Here is a 19,117-nt window from a genome sequence, read left to right on the forward strand (position 1 = left end):
TGTTCATACTTTTTCCTCTATATTCTAGGCAATAGCAGGCCCATAAAGGTTACCAATTTGTCAGGTTACTAATAATACTAGTAGCAAGTAGAAAACTTATTCATTCAATTGGTTATATATTCTGCCTGGTCACTTAACTGGGTCTTTACAAAGAATGTCAAGTAGATTTTAATTAATACATTGGTATAGTGTTCCAATAACAAGTTAATTTTACTTGCCTGGAAATTGACCTTGGAAGCAATTAATTATGAAAAATAGGAATTTCGGTAGATATTTAAAATGAGTCTTTTTTACAGAGTGAAGTAAGTCAGAAAGAGAAAAACAAATATCGTATATTAACGCATATATGTGGAATCTAGAATAATGGTATAGATGATCTTATTTGCAAAACAGAAATAGAGACACAGACATAGAGAACAAATGTATGGATACTGAGGGGGAAATCGGGGTGGGTGGGATGAAATGGGAGATTGGGATTGACATATACACACTACTATGTGTAAAATAGATAACTAATGAGAACCTACTGTATAGCACAGGGAACTATACTAAGTGCTCTGTGGTGACTTAAGTGGGAAGAAAATCCAAAAAAGGGGGGATATATGTACATGTATGGATGATTCACTTTGCTGTACAGCAGAAATTGACACAGCAGTCTAAAGCAACTATACTCCAATAAAATTTTTTTTTAATTTAAAAAAAAGGAAAAAATAAATAAAATGAGTCTTTTATGCAAGCATTTCTTCCCTTTTTGGCAACTCAAGCCTAATAGCACTTTTAGGTCATGACCTTCCCCTCTCAGATTTATCTCCTCTATTAATCTCTTGGGTGACATCCTGGCAGTAAGAACTGCCTTATCTCCAAAAGTAAGTGTGAGCTTTTTAGGATGCGGAGAGGAACATCATTTCTGTTGGACAATAACTTCCACTTCCCTTGTCTTTTTCTATCTTTCTTCAGATGGCTAAGGCCACCTCTTTGTAATCCTTTACACTTCATAATATTAATCAATCACTCTTTTTTTTTTTAACACAAAATTCAGTACAACATTACTGGCTTGCTTCCAGCAATATTCCTCTTCCAAATGCCCTTTCCTCAGAATATCTCTCATTCCTTTTTTATTGTTTTCTCAAGCATATGCTTTGCCATTGTATAATCCACTACATCATGTCTGTGGTGTAATCTTCTTTTAACTTGCTATTTACCCTTTTTAATGACATTTAATATTGGCCAGACCTCTGAAAGTGTGATCTTACTTATAAGTTCCAGCTAGTGTGGCAAACTAGTGTGATTTGCTCCGGTTTCTCAGCCAGAAACTTTACATCATTTAGTAAAGAGATTTGCAGCAGGGGAGAGGGTCAGGGGCTAGAAGTAATATGTTTCATCATTCATGCTTCTTACTGGGCAGTGTGTTTGAGCATCTGTGTAGACAGTCACCCTGGCTTCATTACCTTCCCTGTGAGGTCTTCCCTTACCCTCCAGAGAGAGTGTAGTGTATACATTCCTCTGTGTATCCATTGTGCTGTGTATGTGTCTCTTATTATTTTCCTCAATGTCTCCTGTGCTACTTGAAGTGAAGGATGTACCTTATACAAGTTGGTATCCATGGAGACAGTTCCTGTAAGATGGTAGGTGCTTAATAAATGCTTGTTGAATGATGAATGAGTGATTGAATGCCCGTTTTATATTTTGCCTCCTCTGAGATTGTAGCCTTATTTCTTTGCTCCTGCAGTGCCAAGCATGTGGTGGATCTCCAGTGCATACCTGTGGAGTGACTGAAATGAATGGATGAAGGATATTTTTTTAAAAATGACGAAGCCTGGGGAAAATTCATAATGGGTTGGCCCTGGACAAATAAATGAATGTTAGAATTTTCTAATATTTCCCCAGCTGTTTCCAATCTAACCTGTGACTTTGAACAGAAACATTTTGTTTTTATTCCATTTATGGAATGCTCATGGTGATGCTTACTCAGATTGTGTTTTTCGAGAACTGTAATGAGTTGCCATAAATAGAACTATTGTTTGATTAATGAAGTGAGTTGTATGTGAGTAAGAACGGGGCTTACATTGAAGTTTCTCGAATAAAACAACACGATTAGGAGACTTCCCAGTTAAAAGAAAAAGAGGACATAACCAATTGCGAGTGGCATGTCACTTAAGCACCCTCTGGGATTAAGTCTTCCAAGCTTCATCTTTTTAGGCCTTCTCTAGAAATCATCCGTTCCTGGGAGAGAGTAGAGCTGTCGTAATCCAGTTTCATATTTCACAGATAGGTTTGTTTGTAGTCACTAGATATGATGGTTCCTAAAATGTTCTTCCTTTTTTTGCCAACTAATAGATGAACAATGGCATGGATTTATACACCTTGAGCAGGCAAAGAATAACAGATTGACCTTTCCAATCAAGATGCTGTCTACATTATCTAAGCAATGAAACTGCAACTCTTTTCTGCTATTTGAAGTTATTTTTCATAGATGACTGAAAGCCTTCCTCCTCTGGCAATGTGGTAGAGTTGCAGAGGGCTAGCTGAATTTTGGTTCAAGTGGGTAATTCTTACATTTCAGTCCCAGTTCTCAATGGGCTGTATAGTAAGGGCTCTTCGTGTATCCCTTGGCAGCAGTACATACTGGACATTGTTCTGCAGCTCCGTCGCTGAAGGAACATCACTGTTATACAAAGAGACAAAACCCCTGGAAGTTTCTCCCCCACAAAGGAATACAGTAGATTCCTTTGTTTTAGAAAGAATGTTTTCCAGGTTTCATCAGCTGCCTAAAAGCACATGTAGGAGCTTGGCAGATTTAATTGCACATTCTACATAGGTTACATTACACCCCTCGAAAAGTGTCCTTCTTTGCTAAATCAGGAGTGATGCTTTATTTGCAACATTTGTCGAACGTCTTTGAAAAAAATACAACTGTTTCTTTCCTAAATTGGTTATTAGAAAACAAAGTTAAAGCCTGTCCATCTCATGGTGGGCGCATGGCATCATCATTTCACATGAGAAACAGCTCACAGGGATACTCCTCACATACACCTCTTGACTCTTTGGAACAGAAGCGTCCGGTCTTAGTGTTCGGGAGAAACATACTGTGCCAGATAGAAGCCACAAGAAGTGTCAGGTGTCCTGGGGCCGAATCCAGCCATACAGAAATCATCTGTTTTGCTCACACAAGGTTTTTTTGAAAAATGTAGCTCAGCTTTTAAATTTGAAGGATTTGGGATGCAAATCCAGATCTCTTGCTTCTTTTGATTGTGTGGAAGGTTGGGCGTGCAGTCTGCATGGCAGCCAAGGACTGGAGCCCAGTGGTGTTGCTTCCATAGATCAGGCTTAATCTCTCCTGGTCTCTGGAGTTCCCACTTCTTCCTGTTGTCTCTTTGATACTGGAGCCAGTGTCCATGGCCATTTATCGTCACTCTTGCACTATTTTTTATTGTTATAATAGAGGAATATTCCTCTATCTCTTTCTCACAGGTGAAAAAACAAAGAAGGCCTTTCCCCTTAACCTCTTGCTCTCTCCTTCACTTTCTTTCTTTCTTTTTTTTTTTTTAACATCTTTATTGGAGCATAATTGCTTTACAATTATGTGTTAGTTTCTGCTCCATAACAAAGTGAATCAGTTATATATATACATATGTTCCCATATCTCTTCCCTCTTGTGTCTCCCTCCCTCCCACCCTCCCTATCCCACCCCTCTAGGTGGTCACAAAGCACCGAGCTGATCTCCCTGTGCTATGCGGCTGCTTCCCACTAGCTATCTATTTTATGTTTGGTAGTGTATATATGTCCATGCCACTCTCTCACTTTGTCACAGCTTACCCTTCTCCCTCCCCATATCCTCAAGTCCATTCTCTAGTAGGTCTGTGTCTTTATTCCCGTCTTGCCCCTAGGTTCTTCATGACCTTTTTTTTTCTTAGATACCATATATATGTGTTAACATACAGTATTTGTTTTTCTCTTTCTGACTTACTTCACTCTGTATGACAGACTCTAGGTCCAACCACCTCACTACAAATAACTCAATCTCGTTTCTTTTTATGGCTGAGTAATATTCCATTGTATATATGTGCCACATCTTTATCCATTCATCTGCTGATGGATACTTAGGTTGCTTCCATGTCCTGGCTATTGTAAATAGAGCTGCAATGAACATTTTGGTACATGACTCTTTTAGAATTATGGTTTTCTCAGGGTATATGCCCAGTAGTGGGATTGCTGGGTCATATGGTAGTTCTATTTTTAGATTTTAAGGAATGTCCATGCTGTTCTCCATAGTGGCTGTATCAATTTACATTCCCACCAGCAGTGCAAGAGTGTTCCTTTGTCTCCACACCCTCTCCCACATTTATTGTTTCTAGATTTTTTGATGATGGCCATTCTGACCAGTGTGAGATGATATCTCATTGTAGTTTTGATTTGCAGTTATCTAATGATTAATGATGTTGAGCATTCTTTCATGTATTTGTTGGCAATCTGTATATCTTCTTTGGAGAAATGTCTATTTAGGTCTTCTGCCTATTTTTGGATTGGGTTGTTTGTTTTTTTGATATTGAGCTGCATGAGCTGCTTGTAAAGATGCTACCAGAAAACTACTAGAGCTAATCAATGAATTTGGTAAAGTAGCAGGATACAAAATTAATGCACAGAAATCTCTGGCATTCCTATACACTAATGATGAAAAATCTGAAAGTGAAATTAAGAAAACACTCCCATTTACCATTGCAACAAAAAGAATAAAATATCTAGGAATAAACCTACCTAAGGAGACAAAAGACCTGTATGCAGAAAATTATGACAGTGATGAAAGACATTAAAGATGATACAAATAGATGGAGAGATATACCATGTTCCTGGATTGGAAGAATCAACATTGTGAAAATGACTCTACTACCCAAAGGAATCTACAGACTTAATGCAATCCCTACCAAACTACCACTGGCATTTTTCACAGAACGAGAACAAAAAATTTCACAATTTGTATGGAAACACAAAAGACCCCGAATAGCCAAAACAATCTTGAGAATGAAAAATGGAGCTGGAGGAATCAGGCGCCCTGACTTCAGACTATACTACAAAGCTAGAGTAATCAAGACAGTATGGCACTGGCACAAAAACAGAAATATAGATCAATGGAACAGAATAGAAAGCCCAGAGATAAACCCACGCACATATGGTCACCTTATCTTTGATAAGGGAGGCAAGAATATACAGTGGAGAGAAGACAGCCTCTTCAATAAGTGGTGCTGGGAAAACTGGACAGGTACATGTAAAAGTATGAAATTAGAACACTCCCTAACACCATACACAAAAATAAACTCAAAATGGATTAAAGACCTAAATGTAAGGCCAGATACTATCAAACTCTTAGAGGAAAACATAGGCAGAACACTCTATGAGATAAATCACAGCAAGATCCTTTTTGACCCACCTTCTAGAGAAATGGCAATAAAAACAAAAATAAAGAAATGGGACCTAATGAAACTTCAAAGCTTTTGCAAATCAAAGGAAACCATAAACAAGACCAAAAGACAACCCTCAGAATGGGAGAAAATATTTTCAAATGAAGCAACTGATAAAGGATTAATCTCCAAAATTTACAAGCAGCTCCTTCACTTACTTTCATTACCTACTTCCTCCTTCAGAGTTTAGGTGTCTGATTCAGACCAATGGGTAGTTTGTGGTATGGAGATTATAGTGTAAGTTGAGATCTCACATCTTGGTGAATTTTTAAATTTCTCCCAACTATTTTGAAGGGCAGAAACCATATGTTAATATAGGCGTTCAAAATTGTGTCCAAACCAGAACTTGTTATTATTATGTCAGCTGCGCCATGTGGCTTGTGGGATCTTAGTTCCCCGACCAGGGGTTGAACCTGGGCCCTTGGCAGTGAGAGCACAGAGTCCTAACCACTAGACTGCCAGGGAATTCCAGAACTTATTGTTATTAATAAAAAATATTAACAAGGTTGGGCATTATATCATGTGGCTCCCAAAATATAGTTCTGAAATCTTGTGAAGAAGGTGATGGTAATGATGAAGGTTTCTAATATTTAGTAATCACTCACTATGTGCCAGGCTAATTTCTTTACATACGTTATTTCATTTAATCTTTAACAACCGCATGAGTTATATTCACATTTTCCAATAAGCAGCTATGTAAGGCCACGTAGCAGTGGGTAGATGGAGCCTGGATTTGAAAGGAAACCTGACTCCAGGGTACAATGTTCTATTGTCATCTTCTAGGTGTTATTTTTATTGTTATAATTATTGTTCAACTGAGGGAGCGTCATTTAAGGAGAGTTAAGGTCACATTCCAAGGTTATTACACACAGTTTTTAATTGGTAGAGGTAAGATTAAAATGCAATGCTAGTGATTCCAAAGCCCCATCTTTTATACCAAATTGCATTTTTCAATTTACAGAAAGTAATCTAAAATTAATTGCTACTAGGAGGCGTGGCATATTTTTTTAATGAAAAGTTTTAAAAATTCTCAAAAACAAAAAAAAGAAAATACTTTTGGGTCAATGGGTATAGTTAGGTTCCAAATAAGTATGGACACTGAACCAGCCTGACAAGATAGGAAAGAGACGGACTTTGAATCTTCCACCTCTGGGTATGTTGGGTGGAGATGTGTATTTGGAGTTTAGCTTCTTAGGATACTCTGCTGTATAGTATTATGTATTGTACCATTGAAATGCAGAGCTGTTTTGTAATATTATGTTCCTGTTATGGTGAGTTAGAGTGAAAAAACCGGTAACTTGTTGCTCGGAGGTCTCAGAAATAAGATATGCAATTTCATTAATGAATGACTGTTATATAAATCACTATTATTAATAGAAATAATATCTAGTTGCTCAGTCTCTACTGTGTACAGGTACTTTATAAGGTGGTTTCCATAAATTATCACTAGTTCTTAGAACAATCACCCTGACTGTTGGGGATTATGTCCTCATTTCCAGAATAGCAAACTGAAGCTCAGAGAAGGAAAATGACTTATCCAAGAAGGAAAGTGACTTATCCAAGAATATACATCTATTAAGTCATGGAAGAAAATTTCACACTCTGACTTTGAAGGCCATACTCTTTCCGTTATACCATGCTGTCATGGTGCACAAAATTATCAAATTTATTTATTTAGTATTCATTCATCTTATCTTCTCTAAAATGGACCAATAATAGTATTTACTCTTGTAGTTTTTTGTAAGAGTTAATGATATAAATCACATAATGCACATAAAACACTTAACACCAGTTTGGCGTCTAGCAAATGCTCAGTAAACATTGTTTTTTATTATGTACAGTATTTTGTTGGACATGTGCCAGGAACTGGGGAAACAGATGGATAGGATTCTGTATCTTTCCACAAAGGGCTTATAATTAGTGTAGGGGAGATGGAGTAGAATACATTTTACAAAAATTATAATCCAATGTAATAAATGTCATAGTGAGTGTGGATCTATAGGCAGAGTGATAGCACAGAAGGTCAGCTGGCCATATTCCTGCGTTCAGGAGAAAACCCTCACACAACTCTGGTCACTCACGTGAAGAGCCTCTCCACAGTGATATTGTATGATATTGTAGAAAGGCCTTTGTGCCAGTTGTTTTTTTTAATTTTTATTTATTTTTTTAGTTCTTTCCTAAAGGACAGATTAAATAAATAAATAAAAGCTGTTCTTTAAATTAAGTGTTAGTGCTATTCAGCAAGGACAGAAATTGTGGTGTTGCACCTGGGGAGGGAAGTAGAGCAGAACCAAGTTGACACTGGACCTTCACAGTGGGCAGAAAGGGGCGGGGAAAGAAAGTTACTACTCATGAGGGAAATATAGAAAAGTGATCCACACCTAAAAAGCCTTTCTTTGGCAACTGTAAGAATTCCCAGCCTGTCTGCTTCCTCCCTACCCTTGGAAGGAAGCCTGCCTGTTGGCATACCCCACGCGCTTCTGTAGAGCTCTGGGCAGCCTTCTTTTTCAAGAGAGAGACCTCATGGAGAAACACTCTTATGTAACTATGATTTCAACAGTTAGTTACACTGTTAAACTACAGTGTTCCCTGGCTTATTTTCTTACTATTACTTTTTGTATCCTATATTGTCCTTTCTTGGATTTTTTAAAAAAATTTTACTGGAGTAAAAGTATTTTTTTTGGAAACAGTGCATAGATATAAATTCTCTAAATGCCTATAGGTCTAAAAATGACTTCATTTTGTTTCAGACTTAAATAATAGTTTGGATTTTTACAGAATTCTAGCTTCAAAACATTTCAAAAATTTTAAGACACTATTCCATTGCTGTTGGATAGCCAGTATTTCAAACGTTTGATAATAATATCAGTCTCATTCCTTTGTAGATAATCTCTTTGCTTGTTTCTCCTCTGGAAACATTTAAGATTTTCTTTTTTTACCTTGGAGTTACAAAATTTCACTAGTATAGGTCTAGGCATGTGCCTTTTATTTTTTGCTTTTCGCATCTAAGTGTTCAGTGAGTATTTTTATTCTGAAGAATCGTCTTCCTTCAGCTTGGGGAAACCGTATTCTTTAATTTCTTTATTACTTCTTTCCCCACCGTTGTTTCTATTTTCTTCTGAAATTGTTATTTATTCTTGTATTATTATCCACACTCCCCCTGAAACATTCTTTCTCTTTTGAAATCCTTGTAAGACGGATGTTGGATTCCTTGGCTCTGTCCTCCAATATATTAACTTATCTCTCTTTTCATTCTATGTTCTGGGAGAATTCCTTAACTTTATATTCCAGGTCACTAATTTAGTCATCAGTTATATTTATTCTACTTTTTTAACATTTTTATTTTTTTTAGTTATGTTTTTAATTTCTAAGAATTTTTCTTGTTTTCTAGTTGCTCGCTTTTATGGAAGCCCATTCTTGTCTTATAACACAGTAGCCTCTTGATCTCCCTGAAGATACTAATACAAATTTTGTTTTTAACATATTCTATTTCCTACATTATCTCTCTTCTCTTGGGTTCATGACAATATAGGATACAAGAAGCAATAGTAAGAAAATAAGCCAGCAAGCTCTGTTGGTTTAGTGTAAATAACTGTTGAAATTGTGTCTATGAAACTTACTGCACTTAAGAAATGTTTCCTTAAATATTGAAAGAATAATTTAAAAAACTGGTAATCATCTGGAACTAATAAAATCTAGACTATTTCAATCAAATACTGTGAGGTTTGGGGTGATAAGACAATCTTGTTTGGGGACAATACATTTTATAGATACTGATTAATTATAGATTCTGATTTATTTTCAACATGGATAGAAAACTTAAGTTTAATTATATGTGTATATTTTAAATACAAGGGTATCCATTAGAATAATTTAGTATATATAACTATCCCACAATTAAAGGGGGATAAAATGGACAAATGAAAATTGATCAATCTATATAAAGACAAGAAAGCAAAAAGAAAATAAAAATCATAACAAACAGAAAACACAATAAATATGATAGTAAAAAGACCATACTAGATGATATATCAGTTATTACAATAAATGAGAATAACTTAAAAACTTACATTAAAAGTTGGAGACTATCTGAATGGTTAAAAATAATCACACACATTAAACACTCAATGCTATCTGTAATAGGCAGTATCAAAAGAGAGCAAATTAAAAATAATTTTGAAATTGAGGTCCACGTAAAATTATTACAGGCAAATTTTAATAAAAAGAAAGCTGAAAGATTAATTTTATATTAAACATTAATATGAATATACAAAATATAAATTTTAATAGATAAATATTAACTTTATATTAAATATTAATTTAATAGAAAACAAAATGGAATTTGAGGCAAAGGTTAAATGGAGATCAACTAATATTGATTCATAGATCATTAATAAAATCCAGCAGGAAAGTATAATGGCTAGAAGTCTTCATGCACCAAACAAAAAGCATTGGAATAAATATACTGAATCTGTTGGAAGAACAAGAAGAAATTGACCAAAACCATTAGAAAACAGCCTTCCCTCAGAAATCTCTGTTGCAATAACTTACATGGTTCATTCTGAAACCATAAAAATATTTGCGTTCTTTTGTCAATTCCATTTAATTATCTTCATATTAGCATTCTGCTGCTGCTGTTTTCTTGCATTCTCACTAAATGCCTTATCAAAACTCACATTTTAGGGCCTATTTTTCGGGGTACCTTCCAAGGTGCCATAGTCAACTCTCTTAGTGTTGTGATTTTTGAAAGAAGCACGTAAGATTTTGCTAAGTGTTAATGGGAGGGTATTTGGATACCATTTCTCTGAAGGCACCAGTCTTTTCCCTCACCAGTATGCCATCTAATCCTTGAGAATGACTCTACAGTGTTGATTTTATGGACACTTATGATTAGATGTAACCTTACTGATCATAGTCACTTCAGACCAAGACAAGCTCGGCATCCTAGGCTTTGGACTGTCACTCACTGACTACCTTCAAGCAAGTCATATAACTTCTCTGGGTCTCAATTAACTTGTCTTTGAAATAAGAAAATAGGGCTAGAATAGATAGTTCTTAAAATTCTTTCTTTCTCTAAAGTTTTATTTTTCTTATTACGTGATATTTACTTCTATTTTATCTATTCTTTTTCTAAAATCCAATATTAACAGAAACACTACTGTGGTATATTTTATAGATTATGAAATTTTGACTTTTCATCTTCTGACACTTGGCAGATCTTTGGAAGAATAACAAAATGTTTCAGGAAGCAGTAGTTGGTACAAGCAACTGAAAGGATAGATGCTACCCTTTAGTATTTTTATTTGGTATCCTCTTTGGTTTCAACAATACTGATTCCATGGTTGGTGCTGAGTAAACAGCTCAGCAAGTGTCTTGAGTGAGTGATTGGCTCTCTCCTTATAAATGTGGCTTCTCCCTTATTTAGCTGCATTACAGGCACTAAAGAGAAAGAAGAGGTTTGAGAAGCAGCTCACTCAGATTGATGGCACACTTTCCACCATTGAGTTCCAGAGAGAAGCCTTGGAAAACTCACACACCAACACGGAAGTGTTAAGGAACATGGGCATTGCAGCAAAAGCCATGAAAGCACTTCATGAAAACATGTGAGTGACTTTAGTCTCCCTCTGAGCCATAAATTCCCTCAGTGCTTTGGAAGTATATGATGATCTGCACAGGAATGGGCTTACTCATTTGAGACTCTTTGACATGTAGGAATGGAATGTTCCTTCAGAGAAAGAGCAGAAGTAATAGTGGCAAAAGAAAAAAAAGACCATGAAAAACTAAAGGACATTCGTTTCGCCCTTAACGTTTCCCAGTAGCCTCACTATTGTTTGACACTCCACCTGCAAATATTTTCATTCTATAATTTTTAAAAGGCTTAAATGTTAATATCTGTGAAGGTGTTAGAACTATACAATAGTGGTTGTCAAATTTTGGGGGGACTCAAAAATCACTACTAATGAGAACACAGATGCCCAAGCTCCTTCAAGAAAAGTAAGGATTGGGCCTTTTTGTTTTTAACCAAGCTCCCAGGTGATTCTGATACTAAGCAATGTTTGAGAACCATTGACACACAATAGTAGATAAAAGCATGGATTTGGGGTCAGATTTTCTGGATTATAATCCCAGATCCTGCTGACTGTCCTTGGGCAAATTACTTTGCCTCTCCCTGAGTCAGTTTCCTTATCTGTAAATTAGAAATAATAATAGTACTTACCTCATGTGGTTATTGTGAAATTCAATGAGATACAGGATATACTGCACTTAGGAGTTCCTGGCACAAAGTAAGCGCTCAGTAATCTATATTCATAGTGGCAGTGGGGCTAACAATTTGCTTTATATTCACACTGAGAATCAATGTCTGGGACCTAATCCTTTTCCAAAGTTAAATATCATAGTGAAGTTTGGACCAAAGGTATGCAAGGGCAAAGAGTGACTGAGGGATGTAGAGAAGCTTCCATGGATGGGAAAAGATGGGAGAGAGAGAGGCTGGGGTCATTGAAGACATCTTTGCTAACATTTTCTTGCCTTGATAATCAATTGACAATCAGCCATCATTTCGACAGCTTCTGAGAGATCATTCAATTCATTATCAGAGTCACAGTCCTATATTGTTGCTGTAAGCTGGGTGCTAAAATGTATTACAAAATCATAGTTTTTCTCTCCGGGTAGTTTAGCAGCATCATCCCTGGGTGTTCCTTTTGAGAAAAATTCACTCCCAGGCCCAAACTTTAGCTGTACATTTCTCATATGATTTTTAAATAAATAATCCTTGTATATTTGTTATAAATATAAGAATTAGAAATAAGGGGTGATAGGAGAATGGCAAAGTATTCTTTTTGATTACTACATGAAATTATGTCAGAATACTCAGCTTTTCCCATGTATAGAGTATGGAAAACTTGTAAAAGATTTATTCCACTGGGAATCAAAATTTCAGTGTTAATTGCTTAATAATGAGGAAAATTGTCACTTCTCTGGTATCCAATCAGTTTGGCCTAGCTTCAGAGTTGGAGGAATGATTCAGAGACAAGGTACTGGAGAGGAAGCTCGGATGCTGGCATTCGGACAGTGGCAGCTTCAGTGGGTGGTTGGAGGCCAGTGGGACTTGGGTGCTAGAAACTGTCTTGAAAGCAGCTGTCCATCCTGGGCCTGTGATTCCTTTGCTGAAGTTGCTGATTCTTCTGAGGGCTTCATAGGCCTAATCCTGCTCTCATCGGTAATCTCGCAGACCATCAGCAGCTATGGGAAAGTTCTCAGGGAGCCAGGACCTCAGACGTACTAGGCAGTCTAGAAAATAGATCTCTAGTTCCAGAGTTCACCTTCTACAAAAAGCTGCCCTGATAGCAGCTGCTGAGAGCTTCCCAAGTTTATCTTAGTCACAGTGGTCCTTGGTGGCCCGTGGTACCACTTCCTGCAGAGTTAATACATAGCATCTTATATTTAAATTTTACATATGCCCTACCAGACAAAATTTCAAAATGGGTCTACAAATATTGTTAGTTATCAAATAATTTGCCCTCTAGTGACTCCCAAATGTAATGGCTATCAATTTAATTTAATTTACATAATTTAAAATATATGTACATATAGAGAATTATTAATTTTTTTGAAATGCAATTCTTAAAGTTGATAAGTCTTATCACCCAGAATGTTTACTATCCTACTGAAATAACTAAGAGTTTATATTAAATTGACTCATTTTTCTAATTTATATCTAAATTCATAATTTTAAAGTAAAATTCTAAACTATCTCAATAAAATATTATTTCCCAGGGATCTGAACAAAATAGATGATTTGATGCAAGAGATCGCAGAGCAACAGGATGTTGCCCAAGAAATCTCAGAAGCGTTTTCTCAACGAGTTGGATTTGATGATAACTTTGATGAGGTGGGTGACCCTATATAAAGAATGGAGTATGGTGGCCGCTAAAAAAGACAGCTTCCCATCATATGGAGCAAGCAGGTTTCCTTACACATTTCCTTAAATATCATTAAAAAATAAATTTCTTAGAAAAGTACCTGTCTTAAGAGGGAAATGAAGTGTTGGTAGCTCTGATTTAAAGGAAAGATTAATATAGTTTGGCAAATAGCCCCCTAATTAAGTTTTCAGCTATTAAGGAAAAGCAGCATGTGATTATGTAAAGTTAGTGACTTTTAATGGTTGAAGCCTAAAACCCCATTACGAAAAATTGAGTGCTCGCACATCTGGGCAAAACAAAGCAGACTGTGTCACTCTGCAAGAAACAGATCATGCTCATGTTAAATTAGAGGTTAGGCTGCCTCTGTTCATTACTTAGGCTATGAAACAAAATAAATGTGGAGTGACATTATTAACACACACATTCCATTGAGATTAATCAGTCCAATAATACAGGCTATAATTATAATGGTGATGTCTGCACTGTGAATTTCAATTGTTCTACTCAAAGTACACACAAAGTACACACAAATTTTGAAACATTTCCAATTCTCAGATTACCATGGCAAAGAATCTGACTTCCTACGTTCATGTAGTGTTAAAAATGGTACATCTAATAAGTAAGATGTAGTTCCACAGAATCCTTGAAAGTGAGAACTGGGTGTCAACAGCTTTTTATTTCTAGTTTTGTTTTATTTTATTTTATCTTTCTCCATTCTACTTTTTGTTTTTAAATTGAAGTATACTTGATTTACAATGTTGTGTTAGTTTCAGGTGTACAGAAACGTGATTCAGTTATACATACACATATATCTATTTTTTTTCAGATTCTTTTCTCTCACAGGTTATTACAAAATATTGAGTGCTGTCCCCTGTGCTATACAGTAGGTCCTTTTTGGTTGTCTATTTCATATACAGTCGTGTGTATACGTTAATCCCAAACTCCTAATTTATCCCTCGCTCCCCACTACTTTCCCATTTGGTAACCATAAATTTGTTTTCTATTTGTTGTCTGTTCGTCTGTTTCTTCAACAGCTTTTTAAAATAGTATAGACCAGGGGTTGGAAAAATGTGGCTTTCAGGACAAACCCTCCTGAAGTTCTGTTTTTGTATGGCCTGTTGAACAAGATGGTTTTTATATGTTTAAGGGATTGCAGGAAACAACAGCAGCAGTGACAATAGCAACAAAAAAGGCTACGAGACAGAGACCATATGCGGTCTGCAAAGCCAAAAATACTGCTGTCTGGTCCTTTCCAGAGAAAGTTTGCCTATCCCTGGTTAGACTAACAAGCACCTAATCAGTGCACTATGGCATGATGGAAAGAGCTCTGGGCTCATTAGGACCTCTGGGTTCTGCCATTTATTACTAAACTTTGTGTAAGGCCCTTTACTTTTCTGACCCTTAGTTTTCTTATTTATAAAATGAAAATGACCGGATCCCTAGACTATCTCTAAAGTTTCTTAAATTCTAAAATTCTTTTATCAATGAATAAATAAGTGTATGATACCTGAAGTTTGAAAATGATGGAGATGATTATTCTGTCACCACATATTTGCTAAAGAAAATGTCAATATCTTTTCAGTGCTGTTGGTAACCATCAAGCACTATTGGCAATTCTGGGCATACATTCAGTGTAGGATAGTGTGTTCTGCTACTACTACGTTTGCTATATTTGTTCTTAATTGTTTTGTGAGCAGAAATAGGATATCAGAGTATTCATGCTGAAGGTACATTATTCATTCAGCCTGTGGAGCATCATAAAGCCCACAACTACACTGACCACACTATTTCACATGGCCTCGTGCTATACATTTTCATGTTTATTTCCTTTTCTTGAGGTAGATATAATGGTGGTCAGACAGTCATTCAACTTACTGTATGTCTGATACATGGTGACTTGATCGAATGCTGTGGTTGGCTTAAGGAACTCCACTCTTGGCCCATAGTATTGTTACTCTCATTTTTTTTTTTTTAAATAAATTTATTTATTTTATTATTTATTTATTTATTTAGGCTGTGTTGGGTCTTTTCTTGCTGTGCACGGGCTTTCTCTAGTTGCGGTGAGCAGGGGCTACTCTTCGTTACAGTGCACGGTCTTCTCATTGCGATGGCTTCTCTTGTTGCGGAGCACGGGCTCTAGGCACATGGGCTTCAGTAGCTGTGGCACACGGGCTCTAGAGCACAGGCTCAGTAGTTGTGGCATATGGGCTTAGCTGCTCCGCAGCATGTGGGATCTTCCCAGACCAGGGCTTGAACCCGTGTCCCCTGCATTGGCAGGCAGATTCTTAACCACTGCGCCACCAGGGAAGCCCTGTTACTCTCATTTTAATATAGAATAATTATTTGTTTCTGTGCCTTTCTCCTACATTCAATATGCTCCTTAAATGTAGGGACTGTTGTTTGGACTTTGTCTCCCCAGCCCTGAGTTCAGCCAGGAGTGAGCTCTCAGTAAATTTGTTCTATGATGAATAAATGAAGAAATCTCCTTGGTCGAATATAAGAGCGTCTTAGGTCATTTCTAATAATGACAACCTCGGAATTCTAATGATGACAAATTTAGTTTTGACTCCCAACTTCTCTCAGGGGGGTTGGACTCAACCTGAGGACACTTGGAGCCAGTTAGACATGAACTATTCATCTCAAGTCATCTCATATATGTCATAAGGTGACTTTTACCCTTAAAGCCTCAAACTAGACTTGCCTCTCTAAGGTTCTTGGGACAGAGAATAGTTTAGGATTAAACCAGACTCTGGGGCTATTGCTAAAAGAAAGAAATACAGTGTACCTACCTTGAGTTGAAGCTTTCTTAACTAAGACATAGAGCATGATATTTACTAGTTTTGGTAATTTGACAAAGGAACAATAATATCTTTGATTCCTTTTACTTTTGGTGTGTTATGGTTTTGCTATACCTGTTGTTTTATTTCAGTAGCATTAGCCCAAATGAAAATATTCATTTCCTCTAGTTAAAGTCTCACAGATTCTTAATTCTTAACAGTAGAAAATAAAAGATACATTGGAAAAATGACAGGCAAGGTGTAAATTTCCTAGACACTGTGGAGGTTATATATTCAGCTAGCACAAATTACTTGAAAAACTGTTGACTGAAGTATTATAAGATTAACTACAACAAATTTGCACAACCCCAAATATTCATATTTTAATTATTGCTCAGTGTTGCAAAACAGACTTAGTCTTAAAATAAATATTCCATTTCACTGGGTTCTCACATATCAATTGGGTAGCAGATGTTCTTGTTATTATGTTTGAGGAAACCCACTTCTTGAAACATTAACTCCCTAATTCTTTCTTTTTTCTCTGTTCAGGATGAGCTGATGGCAGAACTTGAGGAACTGGAGCAGGAAGAATTAAATAAGAAGATGGCAAATATCCGACTTCCAAATGTGCCTTCCTCCTCCCTCCCAGCACAGCCAGACAGAGTACCAGGTCGCATGTCTAGCACTTCCTCCTCTGCACATCGATCCCGAGCAGGTCTGTTCCCCACCTGTGGTCAAATAATTACCTGAAATAATAGCCAGGCCTATGCCTTTTAGCACTTTTCTTTCATTGCATAAAATATACCTTTTAATACATAATTCATACCTGTTTTCTGTGCTGAAAGTATGAATGTCACCAATTACTAATTTGTAACCATTTTTGTTTGTTTGTTTCAGCATCTTCCAGGAGGGCAGAAGGAGAGGATGATGATATCAAACAATTGGCAGCTTGGGCTACTTAAAACAGAATTTTTGGACACCGAAATTAATGAGCTGTACATAAGACACAAAAAATGTTTTTGCCAAATATAGAAGTTAACAAAGATTCTGTTTTATATTTCTACTGGATGAATAATTGTCTTTTAAGCCTCATAGGTAAAAGTTAAAAAAGGAGTCATGTGTAGATTTAGGATCCGGGATGGAATGGGACTTCCTGGTAGCATTTTGGAGGATCTCTCCATACTCATGGGAGGGGGCATTCTACCTTGTTCACTATTATATTATTTCCAGTCCTGGCACGTAGTTGGTACTCTCTATATATTTGTTGAAAGAAAACTGAATTCTATGAACGTATAAAACATACAACAGTTTATAAGCAACTTAAGAGTGATATGTTTAGGAAAGATGGGGAAAATAACTTTCTTTCCTATGAGAATGCAAGTTTGCTGTGCTGTATCCATGTTGTAGCCCAGGGTGAATGTATAAGAAATGTATCTCTTATAGGAGACATGTTTGTAGAGAAGTCTTGTGTGAGTCTATACATAAATAGTTTCACTTGAGTTTAAAATCTTAAAGGAGTTTTAATTGACATTTATTATGCCAATTAAGCTTGGAATGGGACAATGGATGCATTTCACAAAATGTCCGGAAGCACTAACAGCTTGCACTGCTGAGCAAGAATCTCCTGGGTGTAATTTAGTCACTTAGGGGGCTGCATTAACGTTCCCAGTCCATTATGATGCTGTTATGGCTTCAGCGTGCTAAATGTGTGAATATTCATTCTTTTCTGTTTTGTGCTTTCTTGTACATTTATTTATACTTTACATCATATTCCTTGTAAATACGTAAAAATATAGGAAGGAAATTAAAAGTGTATCTTGAATAAAGTTTTGGCCATAATGATTTTTAAGTGAAAGTACAACATTATGTATTGTCCATAATGGTTCATGCACCATAAAATGACAAACATCATTATAGAAAATGATCTAGTAATTCCCCACATTTGCTTAGGGAATACAAGGTCTAATGGAATGGAAAGAACACTAGACCTGGAGGTAGGAGTTCTGGATTCCATCTCCTGCTCTGACACTAACACAGTACAACTAGGCAAGTCAAAAACTCTTGTGTCTTGCCTTTGTGTCTTCACTGGGAAATCTAAGAGTTGGACTTGATGATGTCTAATGGTTCCATCTTGCCACAGGCCTTTTGCACATGCTGTTTTTTCTTAGCAGTCTTCCCACCCTCCACAACACAGCTACCACATCTTACTTATCCCTTAAATCTTAGAGTGTCCTTTGTTTTGGTAAACTTTCCCTGATTGCACAGACTAAATCAAGTCTCCCTGTTATATGCTTTTGTAGCACTCTGCTTTCTCTCCTATCATCTATCATGGTTTATGTTGCATATTTACTTGAACAATCACTTTATTCTTCTTCTTCCCTGCTGGGCTGTGGTAATTTGAGGTCATGGACTGTATCTTTTCCAGTTCAATCCCACTGTGTATCTCTACACAGTCCCTCACATACAGTTGGCATTTAATAAAGATTTGTTATATGAATGACTATTAAGTTTTTACATCTTTTGGGTCCTGATAGAATAACAGGAACTGGATTTACCTTCTACCATCAAATAACTAGAAAATTGGACAAAATGTATGAGACAACAGTTTCCAGACAGTTGACAGCAGGCAGCACTAGACTATGATTCTTGAGAGGGAGACAAATGAGAGGGAAACAAAGGAAATTAGTCCTTAGAAGGGTATTGTCTCACTAGTGAGGTCAAATTATGCCTAGACTAAAGGCTGTTCTGTGCTCACCCTAAAAAGCTTAAAAGCAAGCTTCAAAATGATGAAATGATTCCAAGTAAACTACCTGCATCCCAGAACAAAACCTCCAAATGCTTAAAGGAATATAAAAGCTAATAAGTACCAACAAAAAAACAACTAAAATAAAACTGGCACCCAACAGCATAAAATTCACAAAGTCTGGCATCCAATAAAAAATTTTCAGGAGTGCAAAGAAGC

General features: G+C 36.5%; 1 protein-coding gene across 1 annotated transcript in view; it reads left to right on the plus strand.

The window, feature by feature from the left end:
• The window catches only part of CHMP4C (charged multivesicular body protein 4C), a 28,192-nt gene extending 9,536 nt beyond the window's left edge, over positions 1 to 18,656 (plus strand). The window contains exons 2-5 of the mRNA XM_004276165.3: positions 10,882 to 11,059; positions 13,233 to 13,347; positions 16,705 to 16,870; positions 17,053 to 18,656. Of these exons, the coding sequence (XP_004276213.1) occupies positions 10,882 to 11,059; positions 13,233 to 13,347; positions 16,705 to 16,870; positions 17,053 to 17,117 (524 nt within the window). The 3' untranslated portion in view covers positions 17,118 to 18,656. The remainder of the gene's footprint in view (positions 1 to 10,881; positions 11,060 to 13,232; positions 13,348 to 16,704; positions 16,871 to 17,052) is intronic.
• Positions 18,657 to 19,117: the final 461 nt, after the last annotated feature.

The sequence above is a fragment of the Orcinus orca genome, chromosome 17 (genome assembly GCF_937001465.1).
Source record: "Orcinus orca chromosome 17, mOrcOrc1.1, whole genome shotgun sequence".
Lineage (NCBI taxonomy): Eukaryota > Metazoa > Chordata > Mammalia > Artiodactyla > Delphinidae > Orcinus > Orcinus orca.